This window comes from Chinchilla lanigera, unplaced genomic scaffold, assembly GCF_000276665.1.
Source record: "Chinchilla lanigera isolate Chin_1 unplaced genomic scaffold, ChiLan1.0 scaffold00006, whole genome shotgun sequence".
Lineage (NCBI taxonomy): Eukaryota > Metazoa > Chordata > Mammalia > Rodentia > Chinchillidae > Chinchilla > Chinchilla lanigera.
In genome coordinates this window covers 38542365-38568578 of record NW_004955407.1, presented here as the reverse complement: position 1 = coordinate 38568578, position 26214 = coordinate 38542365, and the positions used below count along the sequence as shown (strand labels likewise).

Below are 26214 nucleotides of genomic sequence, written 5' to 3'. Positions count from 1 at the left end.
TTTTTTAGGCAGGGTCTCGCTATGCAGTTCAGGCTGGCCTTGAACTCACTTTGTAGCCCAGGCTGGTCTTGAACTCACAATGATTCTCCTGCATCAGCCTCTCGAGTGCTGGGATTACAGGCGTGCGCCACCACGCCTGGCCTGAGGTGTATTTTCAAACAAGCTGCTTAGCAGTTCCCGGAGGCACATCAGATGAGCACAGTAGCACTTTGCAGTTGAGAATTTCATGTTCAGTGAAACCCAGATACCGAGTCAAAGCCCCAGTGGCAGAGCACCCAGAACAGGGTAGGCTTCCCCACAGCAGGGAGGGGGAGGATGCAAGCCAGGGTGCCACGTCCCAGCGCGACCATAATAACCTGGTGTTTCTCCTTTGCAGGAGGAGCTAGCAAACACGATTTCCCAACTCATCCACGTGGTCAACAACTCAGAGGCTCGTAAGTCCTGATATTTTCACAGCTTTCCCCACTCCTCGCTCATCGATCTGGTGACTTGCCCAGGAAATCGAGTCAGTATGCTTTCTTCTTCCTTCAGAGTTTCCGCTCCCCAGAGTGCTAGCTGGGGCTGATACTGTGTGTGTGTTGCCTGATGAGCTGTTCTCCGTTTTAAATGTGTGCTAGATCCCGATTCTCCGAGGGCAAGGAGGTGTCTTGTAGAGCATCACTGGGCATTTAAATGTTAGCATCAGCAATCCCCTCACTTTAACACGTTCAGAGGCCATAGGTTCATATACCAGCGCTTGCAGTAATCTCAGGTGCCTGGTGCATCTCCCCCAGGATTAGAAACATCGCTGGCAATAAGTAATAAAATAGAGGACATCAATAGTAGTAAACTGTGAAGTAATTCCTCTGTATCAAAAAGAAAAGACAAAGGCGAAAATGAAGATTTCTGCGATGGGCTTTGATCACTTACAAGGGAAGACAGGACAGCAGGGTTGCTCTGCTTAGCACTCAGAACAAAGCCACCAAGTGACTTGGGTCTCTAACTTAGCTAACTTGGAATGAACAAGATTCTAGTGTGACGTATAGGATAGGTTTGCATATATTAAAAATCATGTGGAAAAAGACAGTAAATTCAAAATAAGTAAAAATAAAGAAATTCAATGAAAGAGTACCATAGTTCGTACTATAGCTCACCTGCATGACCCCTTAACAGCCAACAAAATGCTTTGATTTTACATGAATTGCAGAAGCTTCATCACGATAGTATTTTTAAATTAATGGTTTTAGATTGATGTTTGGTGTGGGTGCGTTGGAAAGGACCAGGAGATCAGTCAGGGGATCTTGATTTTAATAGGAACAAGGCAGTGGATAAATAGAAATGCCCCAACATGCATTCTGATTGAGAGGTAGCACCCCCGTTCCTGTTACTATGTTCTTGTGTAAAAATAAGGAAAATGATTGAATGTTCAGTTATTGGCCAAAGGTTCTAGCTGCCCAAGAATTCATGACACAAGTGAATAGACATTAGTTTGTTTTCTGCAGAACACCTGTTCATTCAGACCTTTTGGCAGACAATAAATCGAGAATGGAAGGAGATAGACAAGCTACGCCTGGACAAATACTACATGGTAAGGCCAGTAAGGTGCCGTGGAGGGCAGGGCTGCAGCTCCGAGGGAGCACCTTTGTCTACCATGCACAAGGCCCTGGGTTCCATCCCCAGCACTGCATGAGGGGAGGGGAGACTGAGGCAGGAGAATCGAAAGTTTGGGTGCAGCTCACGCAGCTCAGCAACTCTGTCTCAAAATTTTCAAAAGGGCTGGGGATGTAGCTCAGTTTGAAGGTGCTGAGTTCAATCCTATTGAAAAAAAGCAAGCTTGTGTCAAGCCTTCTGCACATGTGCCAGTAGGAAGCCATGCAGTCATGGACAGCACTGAGGGAATGCTGAAGGCATTGCTGCTGCAGCCCTGATCTGGAAATTGAATTTGCTTATCCAGGCTGGTTATCATCCCTCTCCAGGCTGAGGCCTGGCTCGGGGGCAGGATGCTTTCCTAGTATGTGTGAGACACTGGCTTTGATCCCCAGCACCACTGTACTTTTTTTTTCCTTTCTCTTCTCTAACAAAACTTGTCTGTGTTTAGCTGATCCGCCTGGTCCTGAGGCAGTCCTTTGAAGTTCTGAAGCAGAATGGCTGGCAAGAAAGGTTAGGAAACTGCTTGAGTTCCTAAACTTGATGGCCTTGAACACTTGTAAAGACTGGAGGTGCAGCTCTGTGGTGGAACACACTCGCCTAGAGTGCCCGAGGCCCTGGTTTTGATCCCTTGCACAATGGGTAAAAATTGTAGGATAATTTTTGCACCTACTACGAAACGTGTTCTTACCCAGAGAGGACTTAATTTCCAGTAGAGAGGCATAAAATAATTACACCCATATGACAAGTTAACATTTTATAGTGATGTAATTAGTCATGTTTTCCTGTCATGCAGGGTAAGCACTAAATATTGTTCTGTCTTGGAGAACAGAGAGGAGTTGGCGTGCTGTCTTTAAAAGACCACATGTGTCTTTCTCTTCAGCCGAATCCAGCTTTTCCTAGATGTCCTGATGAAAGAGCTCCTGTGTCCCGAGAGTCAGTCTCCGGATGATGTCAGGTTCCATTTCATTGACATTTACCTGGACGAACTGTCCCGAGTCGGAGGGCAAGAGGTAAGAAGCAGGTGGATGTTCTGCCCGCGGTGTGATGAGGCCGCAGGTGCTGTGGGCATTGTCACTAAAACATCATTGCCTGTGGGCACTCAGTACCAATGACGCAGGTAAATTAATTCACACATAAATTAATTCAGCCACTCCCCACCTGGAGTGTGACCTAAGCAGCTAGTGGGACGTGTGGACAGAGCTTTATACGCTAAGGATGTACATGACAGTCTTAATACTACTTTTTTTTTGTTTTGTTTTTTTGGTACTGGGACTCTAACTCCGAACCTTGCACTTCCCAGGCAGGTGCTGTGCAGCTGAGCTATATCCTTGACCTACATGATAGTCTTCTAAACAAAACTGAGCCAGGCACAGTGACCCATACCTATAGCCTCAGGAGGCTGAGACAGGGTGATTGCTTGAGCCCAGGAGTTCAGGGCCATACTGGGTAACATAGTAGAGTCTGACTCTTAAATAAAAAATATTTCAAAAGAAGAACAGAATTGAATGCAACCTACAGAGCCCAATAAAGTAATGTGGAGAACCCTCAGGATATACTAAGGACTTGGGGAGCAGTAGCGAGAAAAAGCAGGAGGCAAGGCTATGCAAATGGTGTCTTTGTTTATGCTCACGCACAGAAAAGGGCTGGCCAGGAGAAGTACATTCTTAGCACGTGAGCTCTTTTTACTTTTTCTTTCACAAATACTCTGTGGTGAACTCTTTTTTTTAATTGAAATGTTATACTGTGTTAAAACCAGAATGCCTCCGTGTCACACTGGAGATACCACCCGGAAGAGCGCATGTGTGCCGTGCCACAGGCTGAGGCCTGGCTGGGGGGCAGGATGCTTTCCTAGTATGTGTACTGGGCTGTCCGTCCTCGGGGTCGCTGGGCTGAGATGCCTGGTGGGGAAGGGTGGCCCAGCCCCCGGCAGCTCAGAGGACGTGCGCTCAGGTCTGTGTGAGAGGCACGTCTGTGTCTGGTTCCTCCTAGGAGAAATGCACATTGTTCCCTTACAAGGTGTGAGGAAGGAGAAGGATTTTGTTTTCCTAATTGTTTGCTATCTACATTTACAGCTGTTGGCAGATCAGAACCTCAAGTTTATTGACCCGTTCTGCAGGATTGCTGCCAAGACTAAGGAGTAGGTGTTTTCACTGCGGGGTTGATCTTCAGGGGTCTGTGAGAGACAGGGCCGGGCGGCGGGTGGCTGCCCCGAGTGGAGACTCCGTGCTTTGGTTCCCAGTGGCGAGACCTTTGAAGGGTGGAGCCTCCATTTGGCCTCCCGCTCCCAGAGCGCTGCCTGCCTCACACCCGCGGCTTCCATGCACAGCACTTGGGGCTCCTAGCGACTGCGGTTGATCCCATGCACGTGTCACATTAGGGCTGCATGTGCCCACCAGCCTGGTGATGCCCTCGTACTGGGCCCACCACAGTCACAGCTGCAGTGCCCCCTGTGCTGCTTGTCCCCCTGTGCTCCTTCAGAGGGGTCCAGACCATCACTGTGACCTCATTCTCGTCCTGTGCTTCTACCCGCCAGCCACACCCTGATGCAGACAATAGCTCGGGGTGTTTTTGAAGTCATCGCAGATCAGTCTTCCTTGGCACTTGAAGAGACAGTGGAGGAACAGAAAACGAATGGGGTGGACGACGACCTCTCTGGAGAAGAGATTCCTGGAAATGAGACACTGTGCAAAAAGGCAGTGGGGAAGAGGTCAGGTGAGACAATTCCTTTCAGTGTTTTTGTTGTTTGTTTGTCTATTGTTTTTATTTTGAGACTCCACCTCCCTAGGTTGTCCAGGATATCCTTGAACTTTGAATCCTCCTGCCTCAGCCTCCCAAGTAACTGGCCGTATAGGTGTGCACCACCATACCTGGCTCTTGTCTCTGTCTTTCTGCTTTGGTTTTTTGTTTCCTTTCGTAAATTCTCATCAAGCAAACACTGAGCGTACCCTGGAGTTGGTGCATAGAAGGGGCTCTGCCCGGGACTCCAGAGAATGGAAATGGGGTGCCTGTTGGGGGTGCTGAGGGGACCTGAGACCCCGGCATGTGAAGTCACACACATTGTGTCTCCTGGGATGACACAGCAGCACCCTGCGAGGGTTTTGCTCTTGGTGCTGTTGTACTGGGGTTGCACTGTGCTCGGTGTGTGTGGACCCTTGCTCTGCGTGCACCTGGAAGAGCCTCCTGCGCAGGAGACCGCTGTGCAGTCGTCGGGAGCACGAGCTTGCTTCTCCGCTCTCCTTCCCCAACTCCTGGCTTCCCGAAGGTTCTCTCTCGGATGTTTAAACTCCTGCATGGGCGGATGCAGTTCCCAGTGCTGCTTTCTGTCCTGGTGGCTTGTGGCATCTCTGTGCCCCAAAGCGAAGTGTCAGGTCAGAATTCACCTTCTGAAATACTTTCTATTCACTGAGAAGCAGTTCCCAAAAACTAATGGCCCCTGGCAATCCAGTAACTTTTTTTTAAAAGCAAGACACAAAACAGTGAGTAGAAGGAGACCAATACTTACCTGTACCTTTAAAAATCCAGAAGAAAACAGAGCCTGGTGGCATGTGGTTAATCGTAGCGCATGGCTGAAGCAGGAGGATTGCTAGTTGGAGGCCAGCCTGGGCTACACGGCAAGACTTTGTCTCAAAACAGTGAAATTAAAATTCTTTAAAAAGTAATTTGGAATGATAGACCAAAATGCTTTTGTGACAGAATTATGGGTGCTTCCTGGCAGCCTTGTGAGAAGTTAGTGCACTGCCAGGAGTTAGGCATTGTGCCGACACAATACCCATAAAGTTCTGGGTTTTGAAACGTTTTCCATTTTTGGATAAGGGATGCTCAACTGTAAAATCTGCAGATATCTAAAATCCCGAGTTCTTTCTTTTTCTTTCTTTTTTTTTTTTTAAATCCCAAGAGTTCTTAAACCCAAACCACTTCTGGTCCCAAGTTTTTCTAGTAAGGGCTGCTCAGCCCGCGGAGCAGGTTTCACCGTGGTCCTGAGCTCGCTGGCTCCGGCGGCCGTCCCCCAAGCGCCTGCCCTCCACGCGCTCTGGAGTGGCTCAGCCCTGGTCCACTGGCTGAAGTCCCTGGACTTAGGCTGAAGGACAGAGTGTGTGGTAAGGAGTGCCAGGGGCTTTTGTGGCTCTGTCTCCCGCATAACTGTGATAGCAAAAGCACAGCATATGTCTTCTCCCAGAGGAACCCTCGTTCCTGGGGGCCGAATGACCAGAGTGTCTTTAGGGGGTTGTGAGTGCAGGGCAGGGTTTCTCCCTTTGAAGAAATTTCTTTTGTCATTGAAAGGCCCCTAGGTAGACACGACCTGTGGGGAGGTGGGCCTGGCTGTGTACTTCCCATGTCAAGGATTTCGTCTTTGGGTGTGTTTTGACAGTACCGGGCAAGTGCCACTCCAGGAGAGATGGGATCCGTGGTGACAGAGAAGGACATGACTGTGGAACCCTCGCGGACATGGGGCTGCTTCTCCAGGTGGGGCGGCTGTTGCTGTTTATAGAATAGAGATTTACATGGGGGGGGCAGCTGGCTGGAGAATTAGGGTCAGAGCTGATAAGCTGCAGAGCCTGAGGTATAAGTCCTTATAATCCGTTTTGTCACTGATGTCACCTTCCTTAGAATGAGCTCATTGGAGACTAGGCATGGTGGCACATGCCTGTGATCCCAGTATTCTGGGAGGCTGAGGCAGGAGGATTGCAAGTTCCAGCCCATCCTGGGCAACTCAGCAATTTACTGAGGCCTTGTCTCAAAAAGTAAAAAAGGGTTGAGGGTATATAGCTTAGTGGAAAGGCCCTGGGTTTGACCCCTGGCACTGCAAGAAGCGACAAGGAAAGAAAAGAAAAAACAGCTTATTTACTGGAGACAAGTTTGAATGGGATAGAATTTGAAAAACCTTGAGTCTTTGAATTTTGAGTTGCTAAGGGCCAGGGATATAGCTCAGCGGCGTAAGCGCCTGCCTGGCAAGCGGAAGATCCTGAGTTCAATTCCCGGTACAAAAAAAACAAAGAAAGCCTGAATTTTGAGTTGCCGAGATCTGTTACATTTTATACAGCAGCACTTTTCAAATAACCAAGTTTCCTTTGTTACCAAATACAGATTGGAAATCTAGATTTCTAAAAAGAAACACATGTAGGCAAATTTTGTTGCATGTATTATGTCAGAACTGAAAAGAGCAACCCGGTGGCGGAGCCTGCTCCCAGCACAGAGGGTCTGTTTATACTAAGGGTCATGCCTCCACGCCAGGCAGTGCTGTGTAGCACCAGCTTATGCTGTGTTTCTGTTCTTCGTAGTTTGACTATAAGGCCGTTGCTGACCGACTCCTAGAAGTAACCAGCAGGAAAAACATCCCTCCCTTCAACCGGAAACGCCTCTGCAAGCTAATCAGGAAGTAAGTGGCTGGGTGGAAGGGTTCCTCTGATTATATCCTGGTGTGGGCCCAGCTCTCTGCTTACCTTTTTGTCTTTTTTCTTCATTGCTTTTAAGAATACATATATTTATTTCTGGGAGTCCAGGTTTGCGGTCCGTAACGATCGCGTTCCTCCTGGGGAGTTGGTGTGTGTGCTCAACTCGGCTTCATCTGTTTTCATTTCCTCCACCCTTCCATCTCTTGGTCCTCATTTGCAAAAGATCTGTCTCCCTGTTTCTTGCTGTCTTTTATTTTGTTCTTTAATTTATTGATACTTTTGGTTTCGCATAGAAAAGAAACCATGCGACGTTTAATCTCCTGTGTCTGGGTTAGTTCATTTAGCAGTGTGGCCACAAGGTGATCCATCTCCTACAGATGACTCGAGCTGGGCCTTTTGTGGCGGAGTAGCGCGCATGGTGTGTGAATGCCGCACTTTCTCTTTCCCTTCATCTGCTGATAGACACATGGGCCACATCCAAGCTTAGCTGTGGTGAGCCGTTTTGCTGTGAACATGGGTGTGCGTGGGGCAGTATAACATGAGGTCTCTAACTCTCGAGAAGAGACCTGGAAGGGGAGTGGCTGGGTGGTAGGGAATTTCTAGTTTTAGTTTTTGGAGGACTGCGTGCTGATTTCCGTAGTGGTTGTACTAGTTCACAGTCTCACCAGCATTCAGTGCCTCCTTCATAGCAGTGTAACATGTACATAAATGGAAGGTTTCATGAGAACAGCTTCGGCTGCCCCTCTAGTTCTATGCAAATGCTGCTGTGTTCGTCTCAGCTGCTTTATATCATGTGAGAAGAATCCCACGACCGCCACAAGTAACAGGTCAAGGGGTGGTGGTGCCAGTCTGCTGTGCAGGCGTCCTCGGTCACCTTCCCCAGGCCCTTGCCTCTCAGTACTGAGTTGTGCCGAGGGTCAGTTAGTTCAGTAGTCAGTGCACATGTTGCCGACTGCAGTGCCTCGGTGACGTGGGATTCACGCAAGCCCCAGGGCGTACTATGACTGATGGTGAGTGCTGCTGTCTTATCACTCTGTATGGGCACTGCCATGGGTCATTCAGGTTAAGAAAACCTCCAAAAGGTAGCTTCTCTAGCTTTCTCTGTGTGTGTGTGTATGTGTGTGTGTGTGTGTTGGGGAGGGTCCTGGGGGTTGAACCCCTGGCTTTCTCACTGAGCTACATCCCCAGCCCTTCTTTATTTTTTATTTTGAGACAGGGTCTTGATAATTTGTCCACGCTGGGCTCAAACTTGTGATCCTCCTGCCTCAGCCTCCCAGATCAGTAGGATTACAGGCGTGAGCCCCTGCGCCCAGCTGCTTTCCCTGTTTTATTGCTGGCTCGCGGAGGCCTGGGGGAGGGCAGTAGCAGGCAGGGGTGACCGCTGTCTGTGCTGGACCCAGCTGCCTTCCCTCGCCATCGTCCAGCCTGTGCGTGCCTCTGCATCCCGCACGGCTCCTCGCCCTTCCTGCTGGAGTTGGTGGAGAGCATACCAGCATATCTCAGCATGGTCTAAACTCTTGCTGCCTTCAGAAACAAGGGAGGAAAACATTGAGTTTCTCTGTAGCTTTACTTCATGTGCCAACAAGGCTGGTGAAGCTCCCTGTGGGTAGTGATGGAGCGGTTTCCTCCTGGGCTCCCCTGGGAGACGCCCCACCTCCCGGGGGAGCACTCTGGTTTTCCCAACTGGAGGAGAAGGAAGTGAGCTGACATTCAGGTGGGCTGATGTCAAAGCACAGTGCAGGGAGGGTGCAGCTCACTGGTAGAGCGCCGCCCCAGCGTGCTCTAGGCCCTGGCCCCGACCCCTAGCACCACGCATCTAGAAGACAGAAAGGGGGTTGCTCAGTGGACTCCTGCGCTGTTTTCTTTTTCAGGTTCCAGGACCTCTCTGAAGGTGAGGAGAATCGGATTGTCATTCATAATGTGTACCCCACCAAGAGCAGCTCTGTCAGATGTTGAGAAACGGGGTTGAAGGTCACTCGCTGACAAGGATGAGAGCCTGACCGGCACTCGCCCTGGTGCAGTGTGAGCCAGAGGCTGCGGGAAGTGTCCGAGTGTGGGGCCTGCACTGCCTACGCACTCTCCGTCCTAGGCACCCTGTCCATGCTGCGGCCGGGGCCAGGCTGCACGTTCTCATGTGGGGTCGTGCAGTGTTTTGTTTCGGTGTTCGTTGTTCTTTAAACTGGGTAAATTTTTACTGGGCCAGGAAGATTACTCTGTGCTTACATACGCGTGGTGCTGAGGAGTCAAACCCAGGAACTTTCCACTGAGCTACATCCCTAGCCCTTTGCTTTTTTCTCATTTTGAAGTGGGGTCTTGCTGAGTTGCCCAGGCTGGGCCTCAGCCTCTCAGAGTGCTAGGAGTGCCGGCATGTGCTTACAGCAGCCTGTCTCCCAGGAAAAGCTGATCACAAAAACAAATGAAAAGAACTTAGAGATCAGATTTTTCTTCTTCATAAAGGATCAAATGAACTGCGTGTGGTGCCACACACCTATAATCGCAGTGCTCAGATAGGCTGAGGTGGGAGGATCATAAGTTTACACTAAATTTGGACAATTTAGCAAGACTTTGTCTCAAAAATAAAAGGGCTGAGGGCGGAGCCCATTGTGAAGGCCCTGAGTTCAATTCCCAGTCCACACACATAAAAAATAGCAAGCTGCTAAGCTCAATGACATCCGCACAAATTGACAGTCCCGTCCTCTGCCCCTTGCTGGGCACTTGCAGTTGGGGAGAGTATCACAGAGCCAGGGCTGAGCTGTGGAGGGATCCCCTGCAATTTGTAACCTGCGCCTTGCTTGAGAAACCCACAGTTTTTTAAAGTGTGTCATTCTCCGTCACCAGCGTCTTGCTCTGGGGTGGAGGACAGCGAGGGTGAAACTCACCCGCAAAGCTCCCGGAGAGCCCGGCTCCTAGACACAGGCGGAGCCGACAGCGTCGCGCTGGCCCTCGAAAGTGGTGCCTCTGCACTCGGTTTCCCCGAGGAGGTTTCTGCAGATGAAAATGACCATGCCCTCAGCCAAAGAAGAAAGAAGAAAAAAAGAAAGAAACCTTCCAGGCCAGCTGAGCTGGAGATGGAGGGAGGTGAGCTGCGGGGCTTCCAGGCGGGGGCTGGGAAGAAGGCACAGTGCGCATAGCCGTGCGTGCCGCCAAGGTAAGCGCGGGTCCTCATGAGTCACTGGAGGAGCAGTTTCCATTTTCAGCAGCAGAAAAGTGAAGAATTTTGTCTCCTGAGTTTTCTGTGGAGCCGTAATTCCAGCTTCCTCATCCAGTGGTGTCTTACTGGAGACAGCACGTGCTGCCCTTGGAGACAGTTTGCTGTGCTGTTGGTTTGGGTTTTTTTCCTGGGCTTTGGTTTTGTTTTCTGGTGTTTTCCGGTGCTGGGCCTCAAAGCCACAGCCTTGCAAATGCTAACCCAAAGCGCTCTGTCACTGACCTTCACCCGGCCTCCTGGCAAAGGTTTCATTCCTGCCCTGGATCTACGGCTTTGACCTTCTGGCCTGAAAGTTTTTGGAAACCTGGCACCCGGCGAGGCACCCAGTCACAGTCACAGGGAAGAAACAGGTGCTAGGGGGTGCGCCCAGCACACTGAGGAGGTCAGAACTTTGCTGGTAGTAAAAGCCACAAAACCAAGGGGCTAGGGATCCAGCTCAGCTGTGAGCCTGCGCAGTATCACCCAAAACAATCCCCGAACTGTGGTTGCTTATCAGCTGTCTCAGAATCGGAGCAAGACTCCCGCAGAGCTGGGAGCTCGCTTACTGTTCTGTGTGTCTTTGTAGGAGACAGAGCCGGTCTTGCTGAGGACAAGGACAGTGAAGGCAGCCTTCAGAAGAGAAAAAGGAGAAAGAGAAAGAAGAGCCATGTCCAGCCTGAAACCTGCAGCCCCAGCGACACGGCCACCTCCCCGGAACAGATCCGGAACGGCGAGGCTGGGGCTGTCGAGGCTGCCCCCAGCTGTGGGGACAAGGGTGGCTTGGAGCTGGCCTGCACTGCTGCCGGGCACAATAAGAGGAAGCGGCAGAGGAAGAGGAGCCTGAGGGCACAGGGGGAGACCTGGGAACCCGCAGTGTTGGCACCCAAGGACAGTGGGCTTCCTCCAGCCGCTGCCGCCCAAGCTTCCCCAGCAGACGGAGCCCAGGCCCCCAAAAGAAAGCGAAAACTTGGGGCTCTTCGGGTCAACGGCAGTGGACTGTCCACACTGGCTTGTCCTCAAGCACAGAAGGAAGGAAACGATGGCCAGGCCACCCTACCCCAGTGCCGGAGGCCTCCGCACAAGAAGGCGGAGCCGGGGAGCCACGACCTCTGCCCCCTGTCCAGACAGAAGACAGCAGTGTCAAAGAAGAGGAAGAAGATGAAGGAGGTGTTGAACTTGGTGGAGAACAACGGTGTCCTGAGGTCCACGGTCAGGCAGTTCCAGGCTACGGTAAGGCGGGCGGGACCTAGGTAGGTGAGCTGAGGCTTGTGGACAGGCATGTCTTTGGGCCACTGCTGCTCTAGGGGAGGAAGGAGGCTGAGGACAGACCTGGACAGGCAGCAGGTAGAAAACGCCGTGGTACATGGCAGGTGCCCGTCTCGGTGGCCACACACTTAAGAGGTCGGGAACGTATGCGTGGGGCTGGAGGTCACCTCTGCCTAGGCAGGCAGGGGCCTCCGTCGCACACTGGCCTTGTCTTCATCCGCCTGGCCCATGTGGCCTTCCTGGCACAGAGGACGCCCAGACTGCTCACAGCGTGCATGTCTGTGGTGAGAGAAAGCAGGACCCGGGCTCCTGACCCGACCCCCGGCCCCGCCCTAGCTCTCGGGAGTTCGGGGGACAGCCCCTCTATCTGTGTCCACACCGTCCGTCCATGGTGGCAGAGTAGAGCAGGGTGACAGACCTTAGCGCCCACGAAGCTGGAAGGAAATACTTCTTCCTGGCCCTTGCAGAAAGGCCTGCTGCCCCTTGCTCAGCACTAGCGTCCCCACCCTGTTAGGCAGTGGCCGTGACGTAGGGCCGTCCCACTGTGGCCCGGCGAGTGCATTAAGCGACAGGACGACCTCTGCAAGCGCGAGCAGAGCGCAGAGCTGGCCTCAGGCATCTCCAGCCCAGACCCCCGACCGAGGGTGTCACCCCTTGTGCTGCCTCTTGTTGCTCTGGCCCTCAGCAACCAGCGTGGTCGCCCCAGGGAGGTTTCCTGTCCCAGTGGAACCAGTGTGTTGCCAGTGTCTGCTGGCGGAGGTGCACAGGAGGACTTCTGGGGCTGCAGAGGGCGGCCAGGAGATTGCAGAATTGCTGGAACCACCTCGATGGCCCCCCGCACCCAGCTTCCCGGACACCTGCTGTTGCATAAGCAGGGCCCAGCCTGCTTAGGGGTTGCCTATGCTGCCCTTGAGCTCACAGTGATCCTCTAGCCTCAGCCTCCCGAGTGCTGGGACGATAGGCAGGCACCACCATGCCTGGCTCATCACACTTTACAAGCTGAATTATTTAACTGATGGACTTTAAAAGGCAAAAATATGGACAGTACAGTGCCTAAGCTTGAAGGTGAAGACAATAAAAGGGGATTTTTATTGCCAAGGAGGTGTTTGTGCCATCAGCTGGGCGGGCGGAGTGGCAGCCATCGTGTGTGGAGTCTGCATGTGCTTAGGGCAGGGCTCTGGGCAAACCCAGACAGGAAACAGCAGCTCCGGACGGAGGCTGGGTGGGGGTGTCCTTGGGGGCCCTGCCCCACTGACCTGATGTCACTTCCGGTGTATATGGCATGACCCCTCCTCTTTTTGCTGCTGCTGTTCTTTTGAGACAGTGTCTCACTGTGCAGTTCAGGCCTTAAACTTACTTTGTAGCTCAGGCTGACCTTGAACTCACATTGATCCTTCCTGCCTCAGCCTTCCGAGTGCTGGGATTACAGGCGTGCGCCACCGTGCCTGTCTGACCCACCTTGTCTTGGCTTCTTGCTCTTCAAACAGGGAAGCAGCAGAACCCTCACCCCTCTGAAGAAACCACTGAGGACGGAGAATGACTTTGTGAAGTTCAACACCCCTGTCTTACCGAAGCCCCTGTTCTTTAGAAAATCAAAGAGCACCTCTGCCGCCCGCCCTCCGGGTGCTGCTGCCCAGGTGCGTCCTCCGCAGCACCCCACCCATGGGGCACAGCCTGGAGCCGCGCCCTCCTCCTGGTAGCTCCTCCATTCCTGGGCGCGGTGGTCATACCTGCGCCTCACAGGATGGGCCTGGGGCTTGCAGAGCCAGCTCCTCCTGAACGTGGTGGTGTCGTGTTGATGCAGAAGAGGGTGACACAAGGGAGCCACACAGACAGCCTTGCAGGGGAAATCGGAGGCAGCGCTTCACAGTGCCACAGGCTCAGCTCCAAAGAATGTTTTGAGTGGGAACAAAAGTAATTTTTCTTTTGCTTTGAGCCACCTCCCCCGCCCTTTTTTTATTTTGAGACAGCGTCTCCCTGAGTCATTAAGTTGTCCAGGTGGGGCTGGAACCTTCCATCCTCCTGCCTCAGCCTCCCAGCGTGCTGGGATGACAGAATGTGTGCCACAGGCTGGGAAGTCTGGTAGCAAGGTTCTGACGGACCCTGAGGGTGGAGGGTTTTAGATGACAGAATCTGTCTTGTCCCTTCGCACCTGTGGGTGAGTTTGGGGCAGTAAACCCAGGTCCTTCGGGGCCTTCCCTCCCCGGCGGACCCTTGGAAAATCTTAGGGAGACAGAGCCCCTTTTAGTCACAATGTGTTACTCCTGCTGCTACTGTTAATTTTGCTCCTGTAGCTGAACAAGACCCCGCCCAGCTCCAAGAAAGTCACCTTTGGGCTGAACAGGAACATGACGGCAGGTGAGTTGTGTGCGCTTCGGGGATCCCCCACGATGTGCGCAGCAAGGGCGGGCTGAGGTCGAGACGCCTCTGCTCCTGGCTGGTGCCGGAGCCAGGCCTGCCTCTGCTGGGGGCCCGAGAATGTAGGTCCTCCAAGGTCACCTGGTAAGACACAGGGTCAGAAGCCAGGTGCCCAGACACCTCCACACGGCATCAAGCGTCTCATGGGGCTGTGTGGGCACATCCTGGTCCCCCGCTCTGTCTGCCTGTGCTAAAATTCAGGAGCGCCTGTCCTTCAAGGAGCAGGGAGAGGAGGGGCGCCCCCACCTTCTGCTCTCACAGCAGTCCGTGGGTTTGTTTATAAAAGTTTCTAATGCGTTTAGAGACCTGGCTCTGGGGGCAGGAGTGTCTGAGGGACAGCACACACACGTGTCTAGTGAACAGGTGCGTGGAGGGTCAGTGAGCAGCTCTCCCAGGCAGCCCGGCCCATCGCAGACCCCTGGCCCAAGGGCCCTGCTGTCCGGTGCCCTTGGCGTGTCCCCCGTACCGGCAGTAGCCTCGCTCCTTCCTCCCCGGGGCGTGCAGGCTGTGAAGGGACAGCTGTCACCGAGTTACCAGGGCCTTCCTCTCCCTTGAGACAGAGTTCAAGAAGACAGACAAGAGCCTCCTGGTCAGCCCCACCGGCCCCTCCCGCGTGGCCTTCAACCCCGAGCAGAGGCCCCTCCACGGGGTGCTGAAGACGCCTGCCAGCTCACCCACCAGCACGGCCCTGGGGACCAGGACGCCGCTGGCCGCCACTCCCAGGAGAAGGCCGAGCGCCATGGACTTCTTCTGAGCGCACAGAGCCGCTTTTTACAGACTTCTTTTATACAGAATATTCTATAAATTATCACTTTCAAAACTCGGCTTTTTATTGTTGTGTAGACGCCCATGGATAAGAGCTTGAGGTGCTAAGCGCGGTGGCCCGGCCACTGTCCCGTCCATGCTGTGGGGTGGGGGCCTCCACCGTTCCTTTTGCTGCAAGCACTCGTGAGCTCCCACGACTCCACCTTGGGCACCTCAGCCTTGGCTGCCGTGCAGAAACCAAAGCCATGCGTGAAGCCTGGCGACGCCCTTCAGGCAGAGCTGCGCCGCGCCGCGCCAGAGCGGGGTGAGCTCGGAGCCTGGAGTCTGTTTCCTCTTGAGAGCGAGCGGGCCTGGTTCCTGGCCCTGGGGCCTCTGGGCGGCTTTCTGACAGCAAGGACTCGAACCAGCTAGCAGCCCCGTGTCTTTCTGCCTGTTCTCAGCGGCAGCAGCTCTGTCCTCAAGGCTTTTCCTGCCCGCCCCTACCTGTCCCCGTTCTCTGACCTCTGCAGCGAGCCCACAGTTGTCCTTGGGAGGGTGGCATCCCTCTCCCCCCGGGGCCTCCCACCCTTGCCCTGTGCGGAGGCCTGGGTGACTGGCACCGCACGTACACGGACCGCCCAGACCCGCGTGACTCGGTGCCAGCTGCGGTCAGCACATCTGGACCCCGAGCTCCCGCCGGCGGAAAGCTGCACCCATGCGCGTACCACAGTCCCCACTGCCTCTTCCCCAAGCCCAGTGCTTGGGCGTAGGTTTTCGTACAACTCTTCTCATCTGCGTGGTTGGGGTAGACGGTGCTCAAAGCTGAACTCTGACCTTAATTGTTTAGAGTTAACTGGGTTGTTGGCTTTATTCAAGGAAACCGCCTTGACTTGGGAGATGGGCAGACCACAGATTCATGACCAAGAGGACATGTGGGCAGTCACTGAGGCCGGGCTCTTCCATGGATTTTGGACTGTTTTTTACTGTTTTTCTGAGATAGGGCCTTGCCATGTAGTTCAGGCTGCCCTCAAACCCACTGTAGCTCAGGGTGGCCTCAAACTCCCAGCAATCCTCCCGCCTCAGCCTCCTAGTGCTGGGATGACAGGTATGCGCCCCCACGTCCAGCTTTTCCTCCATGGCTTGTGCAGCTAGAAATTCTAGGTAGAAGGAAGTAACGGGGTCCATGGTTTGGGCTCACGAGCTGTGCACTGCCAGCGCTGCCACATTCTACCCGGGAGATCCTGTGGTCTTGCACCCCTCTGTCCCTTCACACGGGAGCTGCTGCTGTGCAGCACGGCCCAGGGGAGGCCTCCTGCACTGCCCCCCAACAGAGGACCCCAGGGCTTCACCAACAGGGCAGTGGCAGTGTCCACCCTTCGAGGCCCTAGGGCGGGCATCCCCTGCATGGGAGCAGCCTTCGTGGTGCCTGGCTGGCTGGCTTCCCACGAGTGGGCTTTGCTCCTGGCCTGCTCTCGGGCAGCTTTACCATCATAGGCTGCAAGGAAGAACTAACAGTGCTGTGACGCTGTCCTTGTGATTTTCCTAACAATTCATTCCAACTTTAAATTGGGCCACATGGCCTGCTGGGTCCTCACAAGACCTTGGCTGGCTGCGGCACCTTGGTTGTAGAGATGGTGGCAGCAGCTGTTCTCACAGGGCTTTGGTGACCTGTCTGTCCCTCGACACCAGGGAATGTCCTGCCAAAGTAACCTTGTGCCAAGGCCCTGGCTCAGCGTGTGTCTTGGGTCCTTCAAATCCGACTTCCTTCTGTGCGTAAGTCAGTGTGTTTCTTTTTTTTTTTTTTTTGGTACCAGGAATCAAACTCAGGACCCCGTGCTTGCCAGGCAGGTGCTGTGCTGCTGAGCTACATCCCTGGCCCTAGTCAGTGTGTTTCTGTGGCTTTAAAAAATAATTTTATTGGTACATTACTTTTAATGCCTAAATTCTGGCAAGAGAAGTATTTTTAAATTTTTTTTTCATTACACATACACACAAAAAAGAATATGTCACAAAGGAAATGCATTGAGCGTACCAGTTTTCTGTTTGACACACGATTTTCCTAGGCATACTTGCAAAAAGGACTTGGGGTCCAGAAGAGGAAATAATTTAGTGCTGGTGATCTAACAGGAGTGTGGGTGAAGTGATCCTCTCCTCCTCTGCTGTATAGTTTGTTTTGTGCAGTTCGATCATCAGCCTTGACAAACTGCTTATCCTCTGTGGTGTCCTGAGCTGGATGCACAAGCAGGATCATAAGCACTGGAAGCCGTCATTGGGAAGAACATAAGGCGAGGTCTGCCTTTTAATTTTTATATGCGTTTTCTGTGGATGGCCTGACTGCCAGCAAAGACGATGGTCTACAGTCAATTGTGTTAGCTTCTGGAGGGTGCAGGTCTTATCAAAACAAGTTAAAAAATAGATCTTTGCCCTTAGATTTGTATTTGATATTGGCTATTTTGGGCTTTTGTTTTTTGGGCTTTTTTTTTTTTTTTTTCTGGTTGTCTTGTACTGGGGGTTAAACCCCAGGGCCTTTGCACTGAGCTATATCCCCAGGCATTTTTTATTTTGAGACGAGGCCTTACCAGGTCATTAAATTGTCCAGGCTGGGCTCAAACGTGTGTTCCTCCTGCCTCAGCCTCCCAGAGCCCTGTGATACAGACCATAACCACATCCAGCTTTGATTCGGACTGTTTGTATACATTTAAGCGCACCTCTCTGGGAACTTCTAACCCACGGGGCACTGAGGGTGATGTCAGTCGGTTCTATGTGAAAACAGCAGCAGTGCCCTGCCTGTGCCCCAGAGCTGCTGGGTGCTCAGAGCTGGTCACCAGCACAGGCCTGCGACAGCTGTCACTACCCCAACCACGCTGCCGGCTCCGTGGGCCTGGACTTGGGAGGATGAGTGGAAGGCTGCCAGGGTCCCAGGTGGTGCTCCAGCTCCATCCTGCAGTGGCTGCCTCTGGGTGCTGAGGGCATGTGGGCATCGCTGGGCAGCCATGAGCCAGCACTGCTTCGATAGCTCCAGGCCCTTGCTCCCCATTGCTTTGACAGCTTCAGGCCCTTATCACCTGTTCTTTTGACCCCAGGCAGGTGCAGAGTCATGGAACAAGTAAACAAAGCAGACTTGGGGGAGGGGAGGCCCGATGCTAAAGTGCATTACCTAAAATGTTTAACTTGTGCCAGGCATGGTGGTGCACACCTGTACTTGCAGCACTGGGGAGGCTGAGGCAGGAAGATCGCTAAGAGTTCAAGGCCAGCCTGGGCTGCACAGTGAGACCTTGTCCCATGGTGGTCTGCTTGATTACAGGCTTGTGGCGCCAGAGCTGGTGAATTTTGTTTGAGTTATTGCAGACTTGAGCTGGCAGAGAAAGCATCAGTAAAACTGAAGATTAAGTTGATGGAAATTAGAAGCCAGGCTCAGTGGTGCACATGTGGTAGCAGCTACTCAGGAAGCAGAGGCAGGAGGCTCACTTGAGCCCAGGAGTTCCAAGACTGTGGGGCCCTAAACAACTGCTGAGTTCAGGACAGCATCAAGTACTCCACAGCAGAGGAAAGCTCCAGGAGAGAGGGGAGGAAAAATAGTCCAAAGATAATGGCTGAAATCGGCCTAGTTAGGCCAAAAAGCAGTAATCTGCACATCCAAGAAAGTAAACACTTACTCAAAAAAATATATGGAATGAGATGTTTAAAATATTAGAAGAGCAAACGCCGTGCCCAGTAATCCCAGCTCCTCAGGAGGCTGAGGCAGGAGGATCATGAGTTCCAGGCCAGCGTAGTAATTTCACAAGACCTTGTTTTAAACTTGTAAAAAGGGCTAGTGGAGTGCATGCAGCACAAGGCCCTGGTCCCACTCCCAGCACCGCCACACACACAAGAACGGAGGCTGACTGGTTACCACACGGGCTGCTTCTGCCACGCAGCCGCCGGGCCTCGCCTAGCGAGGCCACCTGCCTGCAGCCGTCTGGTCCTCCTGTCCCATCCCTGTGGTGCCCTCTCCAGCTCTGCGGAGGTGACTATGGATCTCCAACTCCACGTCTCGTCATTTTCACGTCTTTGTCTCTGGCTTCCACTTGCATTTTTGCTTCAAATCCATTTTCTAGTTTAATATTTTTTTCACATGCATATGATCTCCTGTTCAGCCTATTTGCTCAGTATTTATTTTGACCTGATTCTCCTTTTTGCCCGTTACTCACCACCTTCCTCTTGACCAATACACGCTGTTGCCCTTTCCCGTCACCTTTTTTTTGACCACTTACTGGGGAGGTACTGTACTCCTGAGTCTGGCTTATTTCGCTCAACAAGATGACCTGTAGCTCCACCCACTTTCACAAAAAATGACAGCGTGTGTTCTTTACGGCTGAGCACTGCTCTGTCGTGTGTTTGTGCCACGTGGTGTTTGTGCTGTCCGTGCATCTGTGCAGGGGCACCGAGGCTGGTTTCATACCTTTGCTACTGTAGACTGTGCCATAGTAAACAGGGTCATGCATGTATCTACAGAATACGCTGACAGTAATTCCCCTAGGTGTATACCAAGGAGCAGCACCGCTGGACCAAATGTTACACTAATTTTAGTTTTTTGAGGATACGTAGTATGGTTTCCATAATGGTTGTACTAATTTACATTCCCATCAGCAAGGTAGAAAGTTTCCTTTTTCCTGCATTCTTACTAGTACTGTGTGTATGTATGTATGTATGTATGTGTCTGTGTGTATTTCTTTTTGTATTCTTCAAGATAACCATTGCAGAGTTAGGTGGAATCTCCATGCTTTGCTTTTCATTTTCTTCGTGGCTGAAGACGTTGAACATTTTTTCACACCCTTATTGGACATTCAGATCTAATTAAAGTAGATATGGATTCATGCTCTGTTCCCAGTGGCACCCTCGCACCGCACTGCTTATTCCAGAATTCTCTGTTTATTTGTAACTGTTTATTTTAAACTGTAGTGGGAGACAGTACCCTAGTTTTCTGTAGTGGATATCTCACTGTCAACTGGTAGAGTAGTTTCAGAGTGGCTAACACTGACGCGTGTGAAAGCACGTGGGCCCGGAGTTCATGCCCAGTTCCAGAGTCTCACAGGACCCAGGCAAAGGTCTCTTTCCCTCTGGCTTAGGTCAGGATGTGTCATCAGCACCCTCTTCCGTGTGGCTATGTGACATTTCTAACAATCCCTGTGTGCAGTCCATCTCAGTTCCCCTGACATTCTCATTGACGTTTATTTTCGTTCATCAGACAAAGCCTTACTATGTTTTCCAGCCTTTCAATCTAGAGTCAAGAGCTCATTCTGCCTCAGACCCCCTATTAACTGCCTCAGCCACCTTGCCTGGTTATTACCGTGGTTGATTTTCAAATACTAGAATAGAGTGAAAGTTGCTCTTTTCAGCACACAATTCATTGTGTTATGACAGCTGTGTAGTCACGAGCCCACCTCCATGTTTCCATACAGAGCTCCCTCAGTGCCCTGAACGTTCCTTCATGCTCCTGCTTTCGAGTTCATCCTTCCTGGCCCCATCCTGTGACAACCACTGGTCCCTGGGAAAGCCTAAAATTCCACCTGCTCTGCACCATCACATGCAAAGACCCACCTAGTACCCGGGCTTTGGGGTCCGACCTCCTCCACTGTTGGAAATGCACTGGAGACTCATTAATGCTGTGTCGTGAATCGGGGTTTATTTTAGTTTATTTTTATTGCTGCGTAGTGCTTTGGTGGTGGGATGCCCCTGAGTCTATTTACTCACCTGGGACACGGCTTTGCATTTGTTTCTAGCTTTTGCCAAATATGAACAAAGTTGAACGTATGAACAAAACGAGGTTTTTGTTGAATAACTAAGCTTCAGGTTCTGTCAGTAAATACCTAGCTCTGGGGTATCTGGATCATACGAGAAATGTGTGTGTAACTTTACAAGAAACAGCTAAGCTTCTTTTAAAGGCGTGACCACACCGTTTTGTAATCACAGTTCTATCTGCTTCAAATCCTAACTAGTAGCCAGCCGGCAGTATCGTAAGTAGCCGGTATCTCACTATCACTTCGGCACTGCTGAAACAGCACTCTGCTGAAAGCAGAATCCTGTATTATTGCCTTCACTTTCTCTCAGCACCTGAAAGATCCAGCCACACTGTGGACTGCCGCCATTGTTTTTCCACACCATGTGGGCTAATGTCTGTATTGTAGTCCACGGTGGGTAACATTTTCCAGGGTACTTTTGTTTTTTGTTTTTCGGTTTTTTTTTTTGGTCTTTTTGAGACAGGGTCTCACTGTGCAGTTCAGGCTGGCCTTGAGTTCACGTTATAGTTCAGGCTGGCCTGAACTCACAACAATCCTCCTGCCTCAGCCTCCTGAGTGCTGGGATTACAGGCGTGCCCCACCACACCTGGCCACCCACCTGGGTGCTTTTAACAGTTTTTTTGTTTGCATTTTAGTTTCACTATGATGTGCCTACATATAGTCTTATTTGTATTTTCATGTAGGGGTTTGTGAACTTTTTTGATTTAAATATTTAGGTTTTATAGCAATGTGTGGATATTTTCAACTGTGCCGAGGGCACAGCCCATCCTGGGGCAGCAGGGGGGCCCAGCACAGGTGTCATCCCTCAGCCGCCTGTCTTCCTGCCCGGCTCAGAGCTTGCCATGCCAGTGACCTAGGGCTCCTCAGCCCTTTCCCTGAGCAGGTGCTGTGCAAGCCCCCATAGCACCCAGGGGCTCTGCTGGGGGCTCCGGGCTGCAGCTGGGCAGTGCCGTGGGGCACGCAGTATGGCAGGAGCATTGAGCGCCCTGGATGTACGTGCATCTTGAAATAAGGAACACTTTGATTTTATTAAAATAAATGCTACACCAACGGGGAAATGTGGAAACAGGAAAACAGGGAAAAGAACAAAAGGAGACATTCCCAGGGGGGCAGGGGAGGACCCAGCAGCGGGAGCCCCACATGGCACACGGTCTTTCCCCTGCTCCAGGTCTTCCTCGAAGGCTGCCGCTGGGGAGCAGTTCTGGCCCTGCAGTGGCAAGAGAGGGGCAGGAGAAAAGAGTCCTCCATGACAGCCCCTCCCTGAGTCTCTCCCAAGGCCGAGCAGCCCCCTCCTGCCAGAGAAGCCCCGGCCGCTGACCCCACAGCGCACACCGTCCCCACTCGGGCCCACCCGGGCCGCGATCCCAGCCTCTTCCTTGGCTCCTGGCCAGTGGCAGCCTCTGCAGCCTCCCCCTCCTGGGGGGGCCCAGTGTGACCCCTGCTGCCACCCCCCAGGCACCCACCCAGCCTCTCACCCTGGAGATCCTTCACACCTAGTGGGCTCCAGGTCTGCTCAGGAGTCCGCACACTTGTGGGACGATTTGCGAGTCTGGCAGGTTGACGAGTGCATAGGCCACCAGCTGCTTCAGGCTGGCCAGGTCTGGGCAGCGGCAAAAGTCTCCAGGGTACTGGAACAGCCAGGTCTCCAGGAGGGAGCTCAGAGCGCTGGGGCCGGCGGGCACCAGAGTCAGAGGCCTGGCCTCTCCCCCTCCCCGCCCTAGCCTGTCGGGGACCCTGAAGGGAGGGCTGCCTGGCAGAGCCCGCCCTGCCCGGGGGCAGCTGGGCACGCAGGCCGGGGTGTGGGGCCCATGCGTGAGCTGTCCGCGCCCCACACCTCCCGTGAGGCGTGCCTACACCACGGCCTGGGCTCTCCTGGCTGGGGACGGGCTGCCTCGGCTGGATCCTCAGCGGCACCCGCTGGGAGCCCGGCCGCCCTTGCTGGGCGCATGCGCGGGACCCGGGCCACACTTCTGGGTCTTCCTCCTGCTGGAGGTGCGGCCCCGGACCGCAGCCTCTAGGGGGACTCAATGAAAAGTGAGGGAGCCCCGGTTTTGCCAGCCCCACAGAAGCCCAGTTCCTCAGAGGATCCCCACCCTGCAGACAGGAGCCCTCCCTCTTAGCCCCAAGCCCTCTCACCTCTTGTTTTGCTGGTCCTCCTCAGAGTCGGGGTGGAAGAACCTGTACCTAGAAGGGCCAGCAGGGTGTGACCTTTGAGCACCCACTGTCCCCACCTGCCGGGATGTCTAGGGGACGACCTGATTCCGGGGATGGGGATGCAGGCAGGAGAGGCTGAGAGGTTTGTGTGTGCTGCTCCCTGAAGCACCGCCAAGTGTCAGGAAAGGTGCTCGCGCACAGTAGGTGCTTTGGACACATTCCGCAGGGGATGAGCCCAGCCAGCTGAGCCCTGATATCTCAGTATGCCGGGTACACAGTCTGCCCCTAGGAGTCCCTGCTCTGGATTCATTCGGCAGGAACCTAGGAGAGTGAAGCCCTGGGGAACAGCTCCTTCCTGGGGCAGGGGAAGCCCTGCAGCCCCGGGGCACTCACCCAGCACACAGCCAGACCTGGGTGGGTGCTGTGGGGCCTCAGCCAGCTTGGTCCTGTCTATACCATCAGAGGGGTGTCCTCTGAGCACCCCAATTTCTACAGAGCAAATTGGGCCACACAGTGGTACAGGGCATTCCTAAGAAGCACCGAGGAACTGGTGGGTCCCCTGGCTTGGAGGTGGGGCTCACCTGAGGAACAGCAGATCCAGCACCTGCCGCGTGGTGGCGAACTTCCTGTAGGTGGACAGGAACGCGGGCACGAAGAAGGGGTCCCCGCGGCGATGGGCAGGCACCAGCTGGTTCACCAGCTTCTTCAGTTTGCCAGGCTGGAGGGTCACCACCCTGTCAGCCTCCTCCAGGCTGGCATTTTCGCCCTGAGGTGGCACCAAGGACAAGTTCAAGCCTGGCATCCATAGCCAACTCGGCAGAGCTCAGCACCCAAGTGAATCAGTGCAGAAAGAAGCCCCCTTGATTCTCCCACACCCACACACGCACTCACCACACACAACCCAGGAAGGGTTCTGGGCCACCCCGATTGATCGGCGTAACTCTGACCTGTTCCGGGCTGTCCCATGTCATCTTTGAGATCCTGGGGTTAATGTGCCATAGGCGCCAGGGGTGGCACCTGTTCCAGACTGTCCGCATTTGGACAAGACCCCCACTCCACCATCTCTTGTGGCAGGAACCTAGACAATTTGTGAGACAACACGACCCCATTCTCCTTGTCTTGGAGTCTCTCCAGGAGTAACTGCAGGCAGACAGCCTCTGGAGTTCCAAGTTCTGTTTGATGCGTTGTCAAGGAAGTGAGGTCACTTCCTGGGGTCCCCCTCTCTCAACTGCCTCTGCAAAGACATTCCAGCCCGCAGGGCTGCTCCTTCCCTACCTACCTTATGCAAAACTGGACACATCCAGTGCAACATTTGCTGCCCTACTACCTGCATGCAAAACCTTGTGCAGTTGGCTCACAGTGGGTGGACATAGCTGGTTTAAGAGCCAGGCCCTCCTACTTGGTGTTAAAGTTTAGGGGCTTGCATCGAGGATTAGAGCAAGGTTTGTGCAAGGGCTAGGGAAAGGGTTCAGCTGAGGGCCACTGTGATGTCTAGGGCTCTTCTTAGGGTTAGGGTGAGCGTCAGGGTACAGCCTTGAAGCAGGTTTGAGTGTTTATTGCAGCAGGTAGGCGTACGGAACTGCACTCAGCTTAGGTTGAGACTTTTACGTAAAGGTCAAAGTTAAGGTTTTATGTAATCATGTACGGGTTACATATGTAAGAGGTCATGCTAGAGTTAGGTCTATTAGGATTTGTTCACTGCTCATTTTAGGGCTAGGGTTTTGGTTAGTGGTCACGTTGCGTATTCTTTTCATTACTAAGCACATTGATAAAAAAATTATACTGAAGGAGAGGAAATGTAGGGTTAGGGACAGTGTTAAGTGAGGGTGAAGCAGAGTGTGAGGGTGAACGTTATGTTAAGGGTTAAAGTGAGTTTTGGCGATTGGATAAGAGTGAGGGTCCGGTTCAAAGTGACTACAAGGGTTAGAGTGAAGATTAAGGTTAGGGGTTAGGTTAACGCTAGGCTTTTTGTTCCGTGTTATGGTTTAGGGATAGTGTGAGCGTTTCAGGTTAGGGTAAGGTTTAGGTTTTACTGTTGGGATGAGGGGATAGGGTTAAGGTTAGGGTTGGATCCTGGCGTTAGGTTTTAGGGTTAGTGTCACAGTTAGAGTTATGATTGGGATTAGGATTCATGTTGGATTTGGGTTGCTGCTGGTGTTAATGTTGAGGTTGGGATTGGTGTTAAATGTTAGGGTTTAGGATTAGAGTTTGTTGCTATGGTTAGCAGATGTGTGTAGACTTAGGGTGAATATGAGTGTTAAATTTAGAGGAGAGGGATATGGTAAAGGTTAGGGACAGGATGAGGATCTGGGTGTGGGTTAGGGTTTAGGGCAATAATTTGGGGTTAGATTCAGGGTGAGTTTAGGGTTAGGGTTAGGGTTAGCTGTTAGAGTTTTGGTTTAAGTTAGTGTTAGATTTAATATTATGATTAGGGTTTCTATTAGAGTTAGGGCTTAGTTTATGTTCAGGAGTTAAGCTGAAGATTAGGGTTATATGAGTGGCCTAGTGTTAGGGTTATGTCTTACAGTTAGGGTCCAGGTATAGGTTTAGGTTTTAGTGTAGGGTCAGATATATGGGTCAGTGCTAAGGTTAAGATTAGAGTATCAGGGAAATCTGTTTACAGTAGTGAATTTGACAGTGTCCTTCCTTTTCAATTTTATGAATATTTGGAGGAATTTGAGCAATAATTCTTACATGTCATTTGTTCTGACTAATTTAGTCTCAATTTTATTGATTTGCACCTAGATCTTTACAATTTATTTCTTCTACCAGTGTGGATTTGGATGGTTCTTGTTTTTAGGACTTCAAGGTATATAATAATTGTGTCAGTTTGAGGCTTATTTTGCAAGGGGAACAACATAATACAGGACACATACTTTATATGATTATTTATAAGTCACCCAACAACAGTATACAAAAGAGTGCAGGGAATCTGTCCACACACTAAGACCAAGGAATCCAGCTGAGGGCCTGGAACCCACAACAATGTCCTACATGAGTTGAGCTGAATACCCAGAGCTCATAACAATGCCTTCCAAGAATCCAACTGGAGGCCCAGAGCCCATGACAATGTCTCATGCAGGCCTGTTTCAGGGATCTGCTGGGAAGGCCCAAAAGTCAGTGGTGGAATCTACAAAGTCTGTGCCAGCGGGATGAAGGACCTGTGCTAGCAGGCTGAGGGATCTGCACTGGAGCCAGGAAGTGATGCTCAGAAGAACCAGAGCTCCCCCAAAAGAAACCACAGCCATCGTCGGCAACAGTGAGGTCCCGAGCTCCTCCGACGATCAGGATGGCTGAGTTCCCATTAGGGAAGCCAATGCAGCAAGCTTTTCCAGGAGGCCGGCAGTGCACCATCTTCCCCTCCGAAATCAGGCAGCTATGCTCAAAGTGAGGACCAGAGCTCCCTAAAGTGAACCAAAGCCATTCTCAGTGCCAGCGAGGTCCCGAGCTCCTTGGAGGATGAAAACAGCCAAGTTCATCAGGAAAGCCAGCTCCCCACAGTCTCTCTCAGCTCCCAACAGCCTTCTTCTTCTCTTCCAGGTCTGCCTCTTATGCTGCTGGCAACAGTCCTCAGGTGGGCCTCCCACACCCAGCACCACACTCAGTTCAGCTGGGGGTTATAAGTTGACCACCAGTTATCGGT

General features: G+C 52.4%; 2 protein-coding genes across 3 annotated transcripts in view; one reads left to right on the top strand and one right to left on the bottom strand.

The window, feature by feature from the left end:
* Nucleotides 1-14713, top strand: part of Rrp1b (ribosomal RNA processing 1B) — a 23682-nt gene extending 8969 nt beyond the window's left edge. The window contains exons 3-16 of the mRNA XM_005375782.2: nucleotides 377-434; nucleotides 1482-1567; nucleotides 2078-2139; nucleotides 2510-2639; nucleotides 3702-3766; nucleotides 4163-4341; nucleotides 5999-6093; nucleotides 6909-7006; nucleotides 8894-8913; nucleotides 9861-10100; nucleotides 10796-11439; nucleotides 12963-13112; nucleotides 13770-13833; nucleotides 14454-14713. Of these exons, the coding sequence (XP_005375839.1) occupies nucleotides 377-434; nucleotides 1482-1567; nucleotides 2078-2139; nucleotides 2510-2639; nucleotides 3702-3766; nucleotides 4163-4341; nucleotides 5999-6093; nucleotides 6909-7006; nucleotides 8894-8913; nucleotides 9861-10100; nucleotides 10796-11439; nucleotides 12963-13112; nucleotides 13770-13833; nucleotides 14454-14647 (2085 nt within the window). The 3' untranslated portion in view covers nucleotides 14648-14713. The remainder of the gene's footprint in view (nucleotides 1-376; nucleotides 435-1481; nucleotides 1568-2077; nucleotides 2140-2509; nucleotides 2640-3701; nucleotides 3767-4162; nucleotides 4342-5998; nucleotides 6094-6908; nucleotides 7007-8893; nucleotides 8914-9860; nucleotides 10101-10795; nucleotides 11440-12962; nucleotides 13113-13769; nucleotides 13834-14453) is intronic.
* A 6713-nt stretch (nucleotides 14714-21426) lies between these two features.
* Nucleotides 21427-23744, bottom strand: LOC102028825 (ral guanine nucleotide dissociation stimulator-like). Of its 2 annotated transcripts, none has more exons than XM_005375779.2 (5): nucleotides 23519-23744; nucleotides 23153-23337; nucleotides 22554-22601; nucleotides 21893-22082; nucleotides 21427-21624 (listed from the first exon to the last, which is right to left on the bottom strand). In XM_005375779.2, the coding sequence occupies exons 1-4, from the start codon at nucleotides 23678-23680 to the stop codon at nucleotides 21911-21913; spliced, it is 567 nt and encodes a 188-aa protein (XP_005375836.1). In that variant the 5' UTR covers nucleotides 23681-23744; the 3' UTR covers nucleotides 21427-21624; nucleotides 21893-21910. The 2 variants fall into 2 exon arrangements, with proteins under 2 accessions (XP_005375836.1, XP_013361576.1); XM_013506122.1 differs by having other exon boundaries at nucleotides 21911-22082.
* Between the last annotated feature and the right edge of the window lie 2470 nt (nucleotides 23745-26214).